General features: G+C 36.2%; 1 protein-coding gene across 1 annotated transcript in view; it reads right to left on the bottom strand.

Moving 5' to 3' along the window:
• Positions 1-855: 855 nt before the first annotated feature.
• Positions 856-18463, bottom strand: part of CDC73 (cell division cycle 73) — a 99870-nt gene continuing 82262 nt past the window's right edge. The window contains exons 13-17 of the mRNA XM_032191879.1: positions 18314-18401; positions 11028-11189; positions 9042-9142; positions 5807-5948; positions 856-4597 (exon numbers count right to left, since the gene is read on the bottom strand). Of these exons, the coding sequence (XP_032047770.1) occupies positions 4561-4597; positions 5807-5948; positions 9042-9142; positions 11028-11189; positions 18314-18401 (530 nt within the window). The 3' untranslated portion in view covers positions 856-4560. The remainder of the gene's footprint in view (positions 4598-5806; positions 5949-9041; positions 9143-11027; positions 11190-18313; positions 18402-18463) is intronic.

The raw sequence follows: 18463 nt of genomic DNA, 5'->3' as shown, positions 1-18463 counted from the left end.
TTTAAATGAAAACAAACTACAGCAAAAGAATTTAAAGATGCAAATAAAAACCAAGAACCATGCTACTTTTCTTATAGATTTTATGTACCGCCTCATATTTTTCAGTTTTACATGTGAACTAGTCTCTGCATTGAAATTTCAAACATCTGAGATTGTTCTTTGCATTAGCATTCTTATAAAAGAAATATAGAAAAAAATCTCGAAAGACAAATGAATGCAGTAAATCAGTCTGTGCAAAAGCACAGCCTATTGCTGTGTGCTACCCTACCAATGCATTTTGCTTGATTAAATATCATTAGTCTCAAATTGACTCTATGATAGCATCAACACCAGGAGAAGAATGATCTACAGACATCAATGACAGCTGAACAACTGACTCCATGTCACTCACTGGATCATAGTTCCAGCAGGAAACCATCTTCACTTCATGGTTGTCAAGTACGTGAGCTCCATTTAAGCGTTTTCATATTTGAAGCGATACATTTTCAATATCTGCTTCAGAGTTATCATATCATGTTAACAGTCTTAAGGTGAAAAGAATACATAAATAACCAAAGAAGGTAAACTGTACAATCACTATTGAAGTACATATCTGTTCAGGAAATAAAAGCAAAGCTGCCACAGTTCTTCAAGACAATTAAGTAACAAATGAACAACTCAGAATATGACATTCAGAGATTCCAGTTTGTGACACATTTTTCCATAGATTAGCTGAACTGTAACCTACTTGGCCAACAGTTTCTTCAGGCAGGGATTTTAATTTTTCATGAACTCATTGCTCTAATAAAGTACTTGGCATTAGTTATGGCTTTTGAATTAAAATGCATTCCTGACATTAAATTTTAAAATCACTAAGCCATTAATTTTGACCAGCTTTTTTTTTTTTTTTTTCCTGTATAGTGTTTTCAAGAATTAGCAACTAAATGCGTATTTCACCAGCAAAAGAATGAAAGCTGTACTAATAAAACTTATTTTTGTAGGTCCCTATGGAGAATGGTAATATTTTATACCCTGTATATCAAACAAGAGCCAAAAACAAATTTTCTGTTCTGAACAAGGCTTATCTGACAAATACCACATAGTTGAACTTACAATCAAGGGCAACTTAACACAATCTGCTATCTACATTTTCTTCTACATTCAAAAATAAAAAGGTTTACAGCATTGCAGCACAGTTCTCTAAGTTGTCTATTTCTAGCAATGACTTTAGTGCCTATTTGTGAAACTATCTTGCTACAGAAGTTCCCAGGTAACAACTAAATAGCTGAGCCTATTCAACGGAGGATGCTGATCTGCAATTTATTCAGGTATGCAAGTCCATTTCAAAAAGCAGTTGTCATAAGGTAAAGTAGGACAAATTCCTGCTTTGTTGTTTTTGTTTAGGGTAACATTCAGAAAGTTCAAAGAGCATAAATCACAGGTATTTTAGCTCCTAATATAAAATCATTACTTCAGATACCTCTACTGGCCCCTATAACCTTGCCACCAAAAGAAATAATCACCTGCTGACAGTACAGGAGCCCAAGAACAGACTTCAAAACAGTTTTCATCTTGTTTTATCGTGTTTCATCTCATTTATCTTGTACTTATGAAACAGTGTGGAGTTATGACACTTAGGATATTTAATAGAAACAGCCAATTTGATTCGCATGCTAGTATCATTCTACCATTCAATAAACTACAGTCAGTAAAGTAGCTCAGTTTTAGTTATACATTTTAATTGAGTACAATTTACACACTTTATACACTTCCAAGCAGTGTCAAATTTGCTCAACAATAAGAATACAGCTCACTAAAACAGATGTCTGATCCTGCAGCTTCTCCAGTTCTTAGTATCAGTTTTCTTTATTACTCTACATTAACTTGTAGATAAATTAAGCATAACATGTGTCTAAAAATCCAGCTGTGTTGCAAAACGCTGCTGTAAGGCTAAATTTTCAAGTCCAAGTAGTTTCATAATCTATGTGCAGATATTTCTGAAGGCAGCAGGAATGCTATTCTTTGACAACCTAATTAAACTTCCAATAATGTCAGCAGGAATCTGATTGCAGAATGGCTCATTTTATAAACATCACTACATTTATGACTGACAAAGAGATACATGATCAGAGATGATCAGGTGCCATCTCCTTCACAATATACACTTTACAACTTGTGTTGTAAATCGCCTGCAAGTACAAAAAAATGAAGATGTTAAGTGTGTGCTCAATCCATAGAAAGTGGCACAGTTGATACAAAGATTCCATGGATTTTGCTCCTCTGCCAGTTTCACATTATAACTTCACTGGTTTCTGAGGATTTACTCCCAATATATACAAAAATTTACATTTAAATCAGGCCATCTTCTCTGTTGGACCCAGGATTACAAACAAGCTTTTAAAATGCAAGTGAAATATAGGGCAGAGAAAATATAACTGGAGCTTGCATGTTTCAAGACCAATACTCTATACCACAAGTACACATGAAGTATGCTTCTCTTCGAAGTTCGGTTTGTAAATTTGCTGCCCACTGTAGAAGTTTCTTTAAAACTGTAGTTTTTTTCCTTAGTACTGTAAAGTACAAAGTCTGAAAAAAAAAATGCATTTCTAATTGGAACATTTCAGAGTCAAAAAAGCCATACGTTATATCCCTCTATTTAAACAGTAACAAACCCTAAGTTGGCAACTTCCTTATGGTACTTTCTGTGGTGTTGATAGCCAGTTTTTCTAACTATAGCACAGGTTAAACCAAAATGTAGAATGTTCTTAGCTCACTCATATGACAGAGATACTCTTTTAATAAAGCTTAGGTGTTAAGATAGAGTCACTTGGTACTGATCGAAGTGCCCATGCAAATAGGAGAACTTTCGAACATATTTTAAACAAGCTGTTTTGCTTGCTCTTCTCAGCCACTTTGCAGAATCTGTTCAAAAATCCAGTGACAACTTCTAATCTTGGTGTCGTTGTTTGTTTGTTTTTATTTCCATTGAGATAATTGGCTAAATTTAAAGATAGTAATCCTGATACAGCAGGGATAGAAAGATATTATTAAAACCCTTTCAGACCTCACAGTCCTCATATAAATTTAAGACAAATCTTAAAAACCTCTGAAGGAGATGTGCCTTCTGGTTTTATTAAAAATGAAGGTAACATCAAATAAAAAGCAAAACTAAAGTAGAATAGGTAGAACATTTTACTTTTGTCAAACCTTAAATGTAAAGTATATTAAAAAACATGGTTTTGGATTTCAAGAACAGGAATATAAACATGTATTTTCTATCCCAGAAAAAAAACCATGCAGGTGTTACAATACTTAATCATTCTCTACATCCACTGGTATGCAACATCAACTTAATGTTATTAAATAGATACACAGATACCATAAATCCATACAAATACCATGGTCTTCTGGCCTCAGTTATACTGTAGCTCAAGCAAATCTGTTCTTTGGTAACTGAAGTAAGTTCATTTTCCACTCTGATGCAGGACTGTTAGGAGACCATATTAGTCACTCATATCAGAAAACGACAACTTCTGTAAACATAATCGGGGCTACTTTCATCACAAGAAAATAATATTAGTGGTGATATTAGAGGTGCAAATGCAATGAAGTTAAAATGATTCCATCCTTGTGGTGGCTGTTTCAGGGAAAAAAAATAAAAATCCAAACTCTCTTCCTTTCTATTCATTGTTTAATCCTGGTAACATTTAAACTCATATGAAGGTGTTTTGATAGATGGGAATGTACATAGGAACGCTTTCAGTTTAAATAAAGAGAACTCTGGAGAATGGAGATTTAAAATTACCATGACCTGAAGGTATTTGTAATAAAGTTTAAAGATTTAGTAAACTGGGACATTACAAATCCAAAAAAAAATTCTAGATTTTTCATCTTCCCTTTTTCAAAGACCGACAGAATATACATATACAGGTTGACATTTTGATTTATCCAAAACAATCTTCATTTTGCTCAGTTTGCAAGTCCTATCGACTAAAATGTAGTATCATTCACAACAAAATATTTTCAATAAGTGAAACAATAAGCAAAGAAAACCAAAACTAAGCTCAGAAGCTAAGTGGTTTAGAAAGCCTTGGTAACATCTATGTGTGCGTTAGTGTGTCTATAATTTTTTTATACATATATATATATAGACACACACACACATATATATACACACACGTGCGCACATGCGCACAGGCACACACACATTTGTAACCTGCAGTGGAGATCAATCTATTTTCTAATAAGGAACAAAACACATTATTTAAAAATGTGCCTAATTTAACAAAACAGAGAAGAAACTGCTGCTATCAAAATATACAATTTGGATTGCAGACTAGAAGGCTAACAACATTAAAAAAATAGTTTTAAGCAAAACCCCTTTGCTTCTGAATAACAACAGGTATCAACCTGCCATAGCATGAAGCATCCAAACCAGATTTTATAAAAAGTTTAAACTGTGACCCTTCTTCATTCGTAAAGTTCTTGACATATTACATAGTGCGAGCTCTGGTCTCCGAACTGGAGCCTCTTTCATTGTTCTTAATCCATACTCCATGAAATAAATGGCAGCTGAAGGATTCAGAACCTCAAGTGAGATTTATGCTTTACCATATACCTTAAAAATAAAAAAGAACAGAAAACAAAAATTACTATTTTTGATATTTATAGAAATTTTTCTCTCAGGAATAACACAGACTTCGTTAAAACTGATGTCTTATAAGCCATAAAGCTTTATTATGCACAGTATTTGTCCCACTGCAAGACAGTCAGCTAAAATGTTTGCTTTGAAGAAAATTCACATCATCCGGGGCATCAAAAGGATTCTAGCATTTGAAAACTGTTGCTAAAAATAACTCCAGCTCATTCAGGGAATTCAGATATATAGTTTAGCTGAGACTTAAATAAAAAAGCATAGAAAGTTTGATGTTCAGAATCATTTAGACAATTCCCACTGGACTTTTCTTTTTGAAGTCCACTCAATCATTCGAGCAGTTTGCTGTGCAATCAACATGAAAAGATTAAACATTCATTAAATGCATGGACTTCTCTCTTCCCTCAGTATTTCAGCTGCTTCATGACCAAGTTTCTCCTCTAAATCATGAAAAAGATACTACAATTAACTTTTCTTTCAGAGAGGGTTATGAGCCATGGCAAAGCAAAGTCAGAAGAAGCACTGCTCTTCACAGAGCTCTGCTGGTGCTCCTCCATCCCTCGCTTCTCATGAAAGGAAGCACTAAGTACTTGGAAGGCTCCAAAGATTCAGAGGAAAGAAAGACTACACCAAAACTCATTATATGCCACATCTTCTCTGACCTTCCTCTTCTATCTGGTGCTGTGGACTCAGAGGCATCAGAGTAACATTATACTTTATAGCTCTTTTATCCTAAAGTAGTTTCTCACCTTTGCTAGACTGTCATCTAGTGAGGCAGATAGAAAAAAGAGTAGAGCTCTTAAAGCTCAGAACTGTAGTCCAAGAGAAGGGCTAGGGGAACAGCGGAAGAATGCACCATATAAGTTGTTCTTCACTCTTTTCCTTCTGCCTAAAGAGAGGTGGGGGAATCGCTGTACTACTCAGTCATCAGTAACTGCCCTTCCTTTACACCCACTCACATTACAGTTTGGAGATGGCTATTATTTTGTTTATACTGAAAATATACCTGTATATGTTTAACTGCATGGTCAGGGAAAGTCTAAACAAATATTTTCGATATAAAACATTGTTCAGCTGTCTAAGTTGTATACAATTGCCCTGTTTCCATAACTTTACGTTCCCACTGAACATCATAAAAGCATGAGCAGAAAGGATTTTTAACAGGAAATGTACCTGTCCAAAGTTTCCCAGAAGCGTAGAAATACTGGCCTGTCCAAGTGTCTTTTATGGTAGCTTAGTTCTAACACTGTTACATCCCATTTCTGTACATTTGGATCCAGGCGTACTTCATCATATTTGAGATGAAAAGCTTTAACTACAGGAAACAGAAAAATGTTTAGTGCACAAACAAGATGACTTCACAGTATTTAATTATTAGCCAAAGAAAATCTCCCCTTTTTTCAGAATAAAGTCTGAGAATAAAATTAAGCCCATCTCTCAAGAAAGTCAACCAGTCAATAAAGGGCACTGAACACAATACAGTGGCTGGTGACCACTTCCCAGTGCTCATACTACTATAGCTCTAAGTGAAAGGTTGGCCCCTATTGCAGACATTCCAAGGGAACTGCAGAAACTCATTGCAAACTCATGAGAGTTTTCTTTGGAAAACAAAGATATTCTTTCTGAAGATTTTTGAGTTGTCCAAAACCTGAAAACAAAAACAAAACACTAAAAAAAGAAAACAATTCATTTTACTGAGACTGAGAAGGAAGCCTAGATAGCAGATAAACCCCAAATGCTACACGAAATATTCTGAAAAATAGTACTGCCAATTTCTTCTGATCTAGTACTCAGCTAATAATGGTAAATTATTGGCTATTACTTTCCTTTTGGGAAGCATTGCCTCATGTGAATTATGCAAACCCCAAGCATTAGCAAAATGACTATTAAATCTTTCTTGTGATTCTTCTTGCTTTCTTGGCCAGATCATAATTTTGACACAGTCTAGTGTAAAGTACTTAACTCTTGTACAATTCCTATCTGGTAATCAATTTGATGCATTATATATTCTTGGATAAGTCAAGATGAACTGGAGCAAAATGTAACACTGAAACAAAGTACATTTGGGGGAACTAACTCTTGTCTGTTAGCTGCTAAAACAATATTTGGTACTATAATCAGGAATTGTAATCTATAAAATACTGGGGAACAGACTCCCTGACCCCTGCTAGTGAACACAGTATGCTAAAGTTAGTAGGAACCCACTAGAATTAGAACAGAATCCCAAGGTTCAGCAAAAAGTGCTCCAAAAGATGTCTACCTTAGTATCTCCCAGTAAGGAATAAAGCAGAATAAAAAAATGAAATTAAAAAATGCAAAAGCAAAACAAAAAACCTTTTGTTCAGTGTGCATGAAGTCTGCAGTTTTACTGTTTCCCTATAATACTACTGGACAAGCAGTGTGAAACAAAACCATGAATACATATATATTATCTGCCAGATAACATTGCCTATTTTAAAATAAGCCTAGGGAAAGCAAAGAGAGACATACCAGGGCTTTGCATTTACAAAAAAACAACTGACACAACCTTTGTGTTAAGGTTAAATGATATTAAGCTGAGAACAACCCATTTCTGAACCTGAAAAAAATCAGAATTAAAGCACAATGATACACTCTAGCATTTTAAGGACTTTTTAAATGATATTCCAAATTAAATATTTGCTCATTAACTTGACATCGTTCAAAAATTTCATCTGGAATGCGCTCACTTGCAGACACAAAGATAAGAAGCTTGCTTGCTACATGAACATTAAAGACACAGAACAGGCAGAAAGAAAACCAAGAACAATTCTAAAGACTCACCTAACAAAATGCTGTGTGACATAGCAATTGAACAAATAAAACCAGTTTGACAGACTCAGCTCCAATTCTTTACGGTAAGCTACCTTCCTGTTTTCCAAAATGACAGTAATATGCTTTAAATCTTTGTTAATCACCATGGACCCTGTGACTTACACAAGGAACTGCAAGCTGTAGATGAAACGATGGATTGTTGCAGATCCCAGAAAGTGCCTTTACAAAGGCTATCGAAGACAATAAATATAGGCACAGTGATAGCTAGACTGGCATTGCCCATGCACTCCCAATTTACATGGCATTTATTTTGAGGAGTGAATAAAGCCATTAGGAAAAGCACTAGAGATACTCCTATCGGGAAAGCATTTTCCAAGTAGCTAGCTTTAAAACAATTGAATGCCTTTCTAAAACATAAAGGGTGCATTTCAACGTATCTTTATGAATCAATTAAGAAAAGGTGCCTTTCTTTCACTTCAAAAATCTAAGGATTTGTACATCTCCAGTCTGAACTCCTAAGGCTAGGTTTTTGATTTATTTTTTCGGCATAGCAAAATATATCATTACAATTCCTATCCTATTTCCCCCTACACATTTTCTTTATTTCTTCTTTCATTAGTCTCTTCTGTTAAACCCTCCTGTGTTTCTTTTTATTTCGAATTTAAGGCTCTTTCACTTACTACCTGCTCAATCCTTCATTCAACTCCTTCTGTTTTCCGGTTCACAGATGCATCCTTAGCCTTTTGACTGTTCCTCGCTCTGCATCCCAAACTAGCATTCTTATGGGGTCCTACTTCTATACCAAACATGCACACAATGCAAAACCTGATCAGACCGGTCTCCTCAGTATACTAAACGGAAGATGACTGACTGAATTTTTTATTTTTTATTTTATTATTATTTTTTTTTAATCTGTAGCTCAGAAAACACTGGATGCTATAAAAAGGCCTATCTTCTAAGGCAGCTTCACAATGAAGCAATAGCAACAGTGGACAGAAGCTTGCAAGTTTCTTTAGATATTATTGCATACTTTGCATTTAGAATAGTGAACAGTGCAAGAGAAGTGCTCTGTGTACACCAAAACACGCTGGCACAACTGTGCTAACAAAAAAATGTTCCAATCTACACAGTGGAAACATCTAACGTGCATATTAGAAGTATTTGTATCTTATTACCATCATTATTACCATCAAGTTTTTGTCAAACACCAGACCACACTTGCAAAACTCTTGGTGAAATACTGGGTGATTAAACCTCTCTTCAAACAAGTCATGAAATCTGAAGACAGCCTGTAAACCTGTTGTTTATAAAGTGTTATATAAATAGCCTTTTTGCCTGTTTTACAGGCTTGGAAAGTAAATTTCCTTTCTGGTACAGCGGCTATTTCTGAACCTCTGGTAAAGACAACAGCTCTGAGAAGATTTCCACAAGCTTCCACAGGACAGAACAGAAGAGTTGCAGAGGACACATTAATCTTTGCCATCTGTGTGAATACCCAAGACCCTGTTCTTTCAACCAACCTAGTCCAACAGCACTTGACCGTGAGCATAAACACCACAAAATTAAAAGCAGAATAACAAACCCTAAAATGCTTAAACAAGAACAAAAACCTTACTTTTTGCAAAGATATCAACAGGCGATCCATCAGGCAAGAGCCAAGGCCAGCCTTTGAACTGCCAAGCTGGACCCTGTACGAATACTGCCACCACACGATCCCTGTGAACATAAAAAGGATGGACATGCTGATGGCCTTGAACATCTAGAATACATTGCCTGTTCAAGAAAACATGCATCTTAACAGTGTGTTTTTTGTTGTTGTTTTTTGTAACAGTAATATATCACATTTAACAACCACACCTTCAGTACAACTACTTTTTCTCCATTACAAAGCAAGGAATAAAACGTTATGTGAATTACCTAGACTCTTAGTTCTGCCCTTTGCAGACTTATTTATTGGAAATAGCGAAATAGTGTTTATTTCTGGACATTGTTTTGCTTTTTATAAGTGTTCAAACAGTTTAAACATAATCCCCTACAAATTAGACTGTAACTTGAGATGCAGCAATTTAAAAGCCTTTATTGTGCACACTGTTAGCTTTTATTCTAAAAATTTATAGCAAGAGACAGCTGCTAAATTTCTGCCTCCAGTTGCAAAGTGCGTCATTTATTGTGAGGGCATGTAACTATTACCTGTGGTTTAAGACAATACATTTGTGATTAAGATGATGAGGCTTTTATATTAATAAAATTTTCAGAAAAACCTTTGAGAATACATGTCCTCCCACACACAGTCTGCCTTCTTCTTGAACGTTTACATCATCCAAGCATGGTTCCTACCTACTAGAACAAATAATTGCATCCCTAACCTAACACCCAAATTTAATTCTAGTCTACCAAACCCCCAGTGGAAAAGAATGATCAAGGGATACCTTTGTGATCTTTTTTAAGAGAGAGAGAAACAGAAACTTTAAGGTTTGCCGCTTAAAACTGTGTGGCAAGGTTTGTAATGGGTAACAGAAAAAACAGCAACAACAAAACTTTAAAAGCAACAACTTCAAGAATTTCCACGTTTTAATTTCCAGATGCTAATATCTGATGCTCTGTTGGATTAAAAATGAGCTAAATAAAAACACATCATTTGATCTCTTTGGTCAGAAGCACTTTACCTACCAATTTGGATATTAAGGTTTGATCATCTTAAGTGCTATTTGGTATTAGAATTTCAAAACCACTGATTTGTGATTTATTCAAGATTTAAATATAGAACACTTAATTTAGGAATAGGACCTTTCCAAAAATACTCCTCTCCGCTAAAATCTACTTTGGAAGCTACAAAACCATCAAAAATGTCATGCATTTAAAATCCTCACACCTCTGACGAAGAACTAAAAATGTTGCCTAATTCGTTACCTCACAAATAATAAACGTATTTCTCCAGAATTTTCCTATTCAAAGAGAAATATACTTTCATAGTATCAAAGAACGGGCTTAGAGACAAAATCTTTTATGGAAAAGCTGCAAAAAGCTCTCTCTCATTCCCTTCCCCCAACTGGGGCTCTCCCTTCAGAAGAGAGCTTCTATCATTAAATCCAGTTCATTGAATCTGATTCACTACTGAAACCACAGTTCTGTTTTTACTGTTGGCTTTTTTTTTTCCCTCTTTAAACTATTATAACAAAGTTAGAATAGCAGATGTTGAAGAGGTTGGCAAATGCATCTTCCCAGTAGACTCTAATTCAGAAAGAAGATAATAAAGGAGGATTCTTCTCTTGGACCATGCTTCAGCAACTTGCATGCTACAGTACCACAAACTGGAAAACTCATGAATATTCTTACTCGAATTCCTGGAGCATTTCAGACCAACTAAAAATAGCTGTGCTGCTCATATTGTTAAAACAAAATGTTATTTTTAAGAAAGATCTATCAAGAAGTTTAGCTTTACATCATTTTAACCTGGAAACAACACTCCTATAGTCTCAATCAAACCCATTCTTATAGCCTTGTCTTCACTTCTTATGCAGTTTAATATTATTTTAGTAGTCCCCTCCATATTCTGCATTCTCCTGATAAAGAACTTTTGTAATGAGGGAATCTATTTTACCAGTCTTGTGGCATAAGCTTTAGAGGTTGGTCTACTACTCGGTAAGGTACAGTAACGCTGACTGTAGTTCCCCCAGGCTGCATCTGGTCCTTCCTTCTCTGTATTAGAGTTTCATTTTCTCGCTGACAGCCTTGCTTCTTCTTTTCATCTGATGGTACAAACCTTGGAGAATAAAGAAACATTCAGTAGGCAAAAGTAATTTGATCAAATCAACAGGAAAAATACCAACTTTATCGGAACGTTGCATTATTGGCAGTCGCTGAAGCCACCTCATTCTTACTATGCCAAGCCTCCCTGACTACTCATTCAGTATAGCAAGAAGACGAAGTTTCATAAGTCTTTGTGATAAAACCAGTTGTACTAAAAAGGCCCTCTGCCCCTCAAATCTACAGCCAGAGCTGTTCTTACATGTTTGTGGCATGTCTTGCCTACCTTACCTAACACATTTGCAGATGAGAAGCCAGATCATAGCCTGCTGAACAGCAATAACGAATTATTTTTAATGATCAAGAATAAATAACACGCGAAGACATGGGGAAGCTTAGGCATTAAGAAATCATTGCTTCCTGGAGTAAATTTTATAGCTTTTGTCCTTGGGGAAATTAAACCTACTCATCAAAATTATTTTTTCCTTGTGAAAGCTGGGATTTTTGGTCAAATGGAATTTTTTTTAATGAGTGATTTTACAAGATCAGATGATTCATCTGGTTACTACAACGTATGTACTACAATTATGGATTTTTTTTAAAAGCTTCTCTGATAGATAAATTATGCTTACAAAATAAGGATGGCATGATCCTTATGTCTCACAATCTCAGTAAGACAAAAAGAAATGGTTAAGAAATGACCCGCCAAATCAATTTCAGAATTTTTATTTTTCAGCCCCATCTTTATTGAAGAAAAAAAAAAAAAGCAATTCCATTTCAAGAGCCTCTTCTATATGGCATTAATAAAATAAAATAAAATACAGACAATTCTTCAAATTAGCATCATAAATGTGAGAGTAGCGTAGGGTTTGTTACTAATGAAAGAGGAAAGATAAAATCATGCTTTTTTACAGATGTGAAACTACATCACAGAAAGGTATGCTGATGTGACCAGTATCACCTACAAGGCCAGCAAAAAAAATAAGGAGAGAGCAAGAGCTCAGAGCCATCTTCTCCTAACAGCCTATTGAGAACCACCCAGTCGCACTACTAATATTGTTTGCCTCTGACATTTCATTTCCGAAGTTCTGACAAGAAGAAACAGTGTATTTCACTTATCTGCACGAGGTATCAGGAGTATTGGTGCTATATTTTAAAAACACAGTACTCCACACAACAGGGAAGATTTCTCTTCATTATAGAGCAGATGGCGCATTCTGAACATTTACTGCATCTATGGATATGCTGCTGGAACCATTTCTAAAGGTATTCTCTTCAACCCATTTTTAGTTCAGTACTAAAAAACAATTGACTATGCTTAAACAGGTGGACTGAACTTTAAATTACTGTGGAAACAGTAAAAAGGAAAGAAAAATGAAGTAAGTTTGTTATTCACCCCTCTTGAAAATACTGGCTTTTGCTAACATTTCATACTCAATGAGAAAGTGGTATCAGGGCTTGGGGAGAAACATTACAGATTGAGTATCGTGTTTTAGACTTTTAAAAACACATTTTAAACGGAAAACCAACCAGCTCTACCAAGTTAGAGGAACAAGGATATTAACGAACAATATTGATTCTGCAAAGAGGCTGGCAATTTCACCACTATAAGTTATATCTGAAACACCCCAATATTGGCTGACGCAGGCATTCTCAGCGTTACTTTTAGCTTCATACATGTGTGTTTGTGTCTAAGAATTCATTTCAATGCAAGTTTATTGACAAGTTTCTCTCCAGTTCATGGTCAGCTAAAAACTGTTACCTAACTGAGGCAAACCAAAAGTTGCCATAATGCCTGTATCTTCTGGACTACAGTACCCTCCCATTTTACTTGATATAGAAGTCTGAAGAGGACAGAACAGGACAGAGCAAATACCTTGTTATCTGAATGTTCTGAAGAAAAAAAACAATACAATGAGAAGATTCAAAATGGAAGAGTAAAAAAGCTGCCTATCAAAGAAAGCGTTGAAGGAGATGCTTACACATGTACATACATGGAGTAGAGGAATAAATGACAGCTTACAGAACGTTTATTAAGTACATGCTGAATCCATGGCTACTTTGCTCCAAAATCCTTGAAATGCAAGTATGCATAATAAAAGCCATGTGCTCCCAAACTGAGAACCATTTATAATCATACAGCAATTTCTATTATGAGAGGCTTACTTCATCACTAGACATACAAGTCAAGCTCAAGAAATCTATTAAAGAAAACAGCAAAAATACCACCTTCTCTTGGGAGTAATTTACCACAATACTCTGCCTGGTAGCTTAACTACACTTTTGTACTTGACCCCTTTTTAATCATGCAATACACAAGAAATGTGTTCTGAAGCCTGACTGTGCAGTAGCTTACATTTTTGTTGCTTCTCCAGATTACTATTCCCTCGTCAAAAAAAGTGATCCAACACCTATTTAGAAACCATCTTTATATTTATACTCTTACTAGGAAATTAATAGTGCTCAATCCTGTTGTTGTTAGTTGCCAAAATCAGTATTTGCATAAAAATTGGTGCGCTTCCGCAATTAAAGGCAGCAGATCCCTTTCCTTAAGGGAAACAGGCAAGTGATTGAGCAAGATCAGATTATGGGAGGTAACTGGTAAAACACCATCCACTGAACTGCCAGAACTGCTTGTGTCTAAGCTCTAAACTCATAGGAATTGCTCGCGTTAACTTTAAAATGCTTTCACTCAGGTCAGGTCAATGCTTTCCGCCTCCCAATTTGGGCCTTCTGAAAAATGCATGAGCAGAGGATAAGGCAACTCCAGTGCTGGACAGTAACTGAGCTCATCACAACGCAGATCTGATTACGTTTAGAATTTGAGACTTCTTTTACAACCCTCTCACTATTTCTTATTTGATTACAGTGTCAAAAGCCTCATACACCTACCTCCACAAGAGAACAATGCACTTCTGTAACCCATCAACCCATCATCTTTCAGACTGTTTGCTCCATATCAAAGTTAAATAAATCTCAGTGAGTTGCCTGGGCTCATATAGCAGTTAGAGAAACTGTACTTTAACAGAAGTTTCAAAAAGGGTTTGTTTGCTACATCATTTTTAGCTGCACAAAACTGCTGATACTAACTATCAAGGCTTTTCTTTGTTTTTAACAGAGGGCCAATTATAAATTTCCAACCCATTCAGTTTAACTGTGCTTTTATTTATCTGGTAAGAAAGCAGAGTGCGACTATGGTTAAACATATCTTAAGTAAAACATCATCACAATAAAAGTATATATTCATCACCTAAATGTTTACATCTTCCTGATACAAATTTCCGTTCCACTCTTGTCCCACATAACCCAAACTCTCCTCTTTATTACGGCACACCTCACAGAACAGTAAGGGAGCCAGCACTGCAGCCTGTGAGCAGTGTGCTCACATGCATGCCAAAGCCTTCCTACCCAAACAGCCCTGCGTGCCTCATCCTCCCAGAGATGCCTCACCTGAATTCTGGGGATTCTCTTACGTTTTCTAGCAAACTCCTCTGCAATGCCCTTCAAACACTCCTCCTGCTCCAAAAATTCCCTCCTCCTTGTGCTGTACCATTGGTCTCTGATACAGCTAACAAGCAGGCTGATTACCTCTAAAAATACAAGAAATTCAAATCTATCTGCATCTTCCTCATTAATTTTGGTGTTTCTTCACGTGGACAGCATCTTTTTTTTTTTTTTTTTTTTAAATTCCAAAGCTTGTGGCAAATGAAATGCAGCTTCTGAATCGCTGTTCTGTCAAATTTAGCTGAAAGTAGGGAATGAATTACAGAAGGTGGTGACTCAAGGCAGAAACTACACAACTCTTTTTCCCTGCAAAATCATCCCATATCTATCATTCTACATCAAGGCCAGTTCCACACTCTGCATACCTGAACATTAAGAACAAACCCCGCAGCCATTCCTAAACAAAATACTTTGCTAAATTTGAAATGCAAAAATTACAGGCCAGGTGGCATATCTTCTAGAAAAGTGCTAGAGCTCTCACAGCTGAATTAATATTTTGCTCTTCTGAGTTTTGCTATTGCATTTTGGATTCATCAACATCCCTTGCTTCTTCACTTTGTCTTCAATACCTGTTAACTATGTCGGCGTCTTCCTTTGTTCCCTTATTCTTTTTTCCCTTCCCAGGATCAAGTTCTTTGCACTCAAGCACAGCCTTCTTTAGGAGCAAGTCTAGAGAAGCTACCTGTAATTGTGCCCCCATGGAGCTGGGAACAGTTCAGCCTTCCTAGCACGGACATACTTGGAGATAACATACAGGTGCTTTATTCCATTATATCTATTCCTGCACCACAGTCATAAACTGCACAGATGTAAAATCCAGGGCTTGTGCTTATGTAATTGTTTCTTAAGCATAAAAACCCACATAAACAAGCAACTTCCTCTGTCAACACAATTAGATCAATCTAGTAACTGCTCGCACATTAAATCATAATGTTAAAAGCCAGACTTCTCACCAATTAAATATTTCATAAGAGGCCTTAAGAGTCCAGCATGCCTACCAGATCTTTGGTGGCATGTGGCAGTAATCTAGAAGCCAGGAATAGCTAGAGATCTGAAGGCACCTCGTATCTCACAGTGCTGTTTGAAAAAATTCTAGGGCAATTTCACTAAAAATTTAGCACCACAATATGGACACGCTATTTTTCAAAAACAACTGTATAAAGCCTCATAAAGGATAGGGGAAGCGCTGAAGGTGGAAGAAAGAATAACTATCCACTTTTTGAACGGACTACTGGTGCAGACCATCTGTAACAGTATATTTTTCTGTGAAAATGACTGTTTCAGAAAAATGGACTGATATTAACAGACAGGCAACTTTAAGCACCGTGGTCTGTCAGACAAGTTTTTGTTTATTAAAAACACAATACTGATTTCTACCTTGCCATGATGGAAGCAAAGTATAATGTTGATTGCATTTAGCCATAACAAATTAAATTTTAGAATCTGAAAGGTTCATTTATTTAAGCAAGAGCATTTGTAAACTGCCATATTCTAGCACACTGCAATGTAATAAATCAATTTTAGCAACTCAGAATTATTTCCCTAAAAGAATTTTCATCAATTCTTACCGATAATGTTTCATTATCATTTTTGCTGTATATGAACTTTAAAAAAGAATACCCACTACTTCTGCACAGAGACATTTAATAATGATTGCTAAACAAAAAATAACATCTCCCATCTTTCTGGTATTAATGCGTATGTAGCTTCTACAACGTTACAGCCATGTTGGCAAAGAAAGACTGAACACGCTGTCAGAGTCTGACCACTGTCTGACCACTCCTTGTCCTCGAGAGCAAGTGATCCCTCTGCATGCAGAGGTTGGCTGTGATATGAGGTTGTGATTTTGCTTTTAAGAATGTATTCTGATTTCATCCTCTGCATACACTGTTTTATGTATCATGTCGTCTTTTGTAACTGTTTCTAGAGCATATCAATTCTTATATATCGCCTTCTAACTTCACTACTGCTGTCAAGCAACTTCCTAACAAACAACACAACTTTGCTTCTCCGTTTCCTTTTTTCAACTTACCAGAATCTTTCAATTTTTCAAATTAATCTTAAATATCACTGAAATCAGTGCAATGTTATTCTACCCATAAGAAGTCCCACTTTTCCACTTCTTTTCTTTTTTTTTTTAAACTTGACTACCTTTTTTCCAATCTTTCTTGGTACTTTATTTATTTATACCCTAATAAAGGGTAGCAGTCCCTTTTGCAGATGGTCTTAACGCTACCCTACCTTACTTAAAGCACAACTTACTCTACAGGCTCTTATTCACAAGCATACTGCTAAATCAAAAGCCCTATTATTACTGAATTTTTACCGAGTAACATTTACTCTCAAGTATATCTTGTCTGAAGTGCCAATTAGTGTGAGAGTCCAATACTTTCTGACCAGGGTCTTTTAGATGTTCCAAAAGAGAAGAATTTAATGTTAACATTGAATGTACTTATTTGGGTATAGTTTTGACACTACATCGGATTTTGAGTGAGTAGGGTAATATAGCAATGAACTGAAATTGACACACAAATATAATATACAAATATAATACAGAGTTAGATTGCAATACAGATTCACATTACCAGTCACTGTATATTCATCACCACCATTCTGTGTGTCCCCAGCCACCAGGAAGAAATATGCGTTGAAGAAAGCTCAAGCCTGTTCTCTTCAAAGCTCATTTTTTGGTTGTTCAGTTTTTATACTCTGTGTTGGGCTAGGCAACATATAAACCTCCCTCCTGGTGCTATGGCTGGCTCTACAAGTAAACATCTTCTATTGATTGCCTCAAGGAAGACCATTTAGACAAACAGTTGATCTGCTCAGCTACTATAGCCATTTATCTAAAAGGCCAACCTCTGCATCTCTTTTCCCTTACCATAGCTGTGGTCATCTCCTGCATTCTCCTCTGAGCTGCACGATCCCTTTCTGTACTTAAAGGGGCTTATGAAAAAGAAGGCAAGTGGCTTTTTACACAGGCAGATCGTGATAGGACGATGAGGAGGTTTTCAACTCCAATAGGGGAGATTTAGATTAGATGTTATGCAGAAATTCTTTACTCAGAGTGGTAAAGCACTGGACCAGATTGCCCAGAGAAGCTGTGGATGCCCCTTGCTGGAGTTGTTCAAGGCCAGACTGGATGGCGCCCTGGGCAATGTGGTCTACTGGGTGGCATCCCTGCCCATGGCACGGGGGTTGGAACTGGATGGTCTTTAAGGTCCCTCCTGAGCCAAGCAGTTGTGTGCTTGATTAGTCATCATCCTTGCTCAACTCCTCTGAGCCTTTTTCCATGGTAAGCGTTTGTTATCACTTGCACATGCATGCATATGCATTACATAAGAAGAAAGCCACTCCAGTCATTGAGAAGGTCTTACAGTACCATTTCTAACCTGCCCATTTGGCTCAATTGTGCAAACACTGATTTTTTTTTTTTTTTGCCTTTTTTTTTTTAAACCACTATTCATGAGGCATACAATTCTTTTGTAATCTCATCTGTAAAACTAGTTTGTCGTGAGACAAAAGAAACTCCCTCCTGATTGTTTATTAATTTTGTACTAATAAAGCTCTATATCTGACAACAATTTTTTATACAGTATTACAGAATGTTACAGTATGTTCTAATCAGCTACTTACTTCAGATCTTGCAGAAGGTCCTTTGCATTAAGCATTGTTATTAAAGAAGTTGTGGCTGCCGGAATGATGATTATGGGAGTTCGAGATCCTGTAGAGAAAATGAAGTTATATTTCTCCCCTTCTTTTTTCCTTTTTCTTTTTAATTAAAGG

The sequence above is a fragment of the Aythya fuligula genome, chromosome 8, assembly GCF_009819795.1.
Source record: "Aythya fuligula isolate bAytFul2 chromosome 8, bAytFul2.pri, whole genome shotgun sequence".
Classification (NCBI taxonomy): domain Eukaryota; kingdom Metazoa; phylum Chordata; class Aves; order Anseriformes; family Anatidae; genus Aythya; species Aythya fuligula.
Note: the sequence above shows the minus strand (reverse complement) of the source record. Positions and strands in the feature narration are given on the sequence as shown.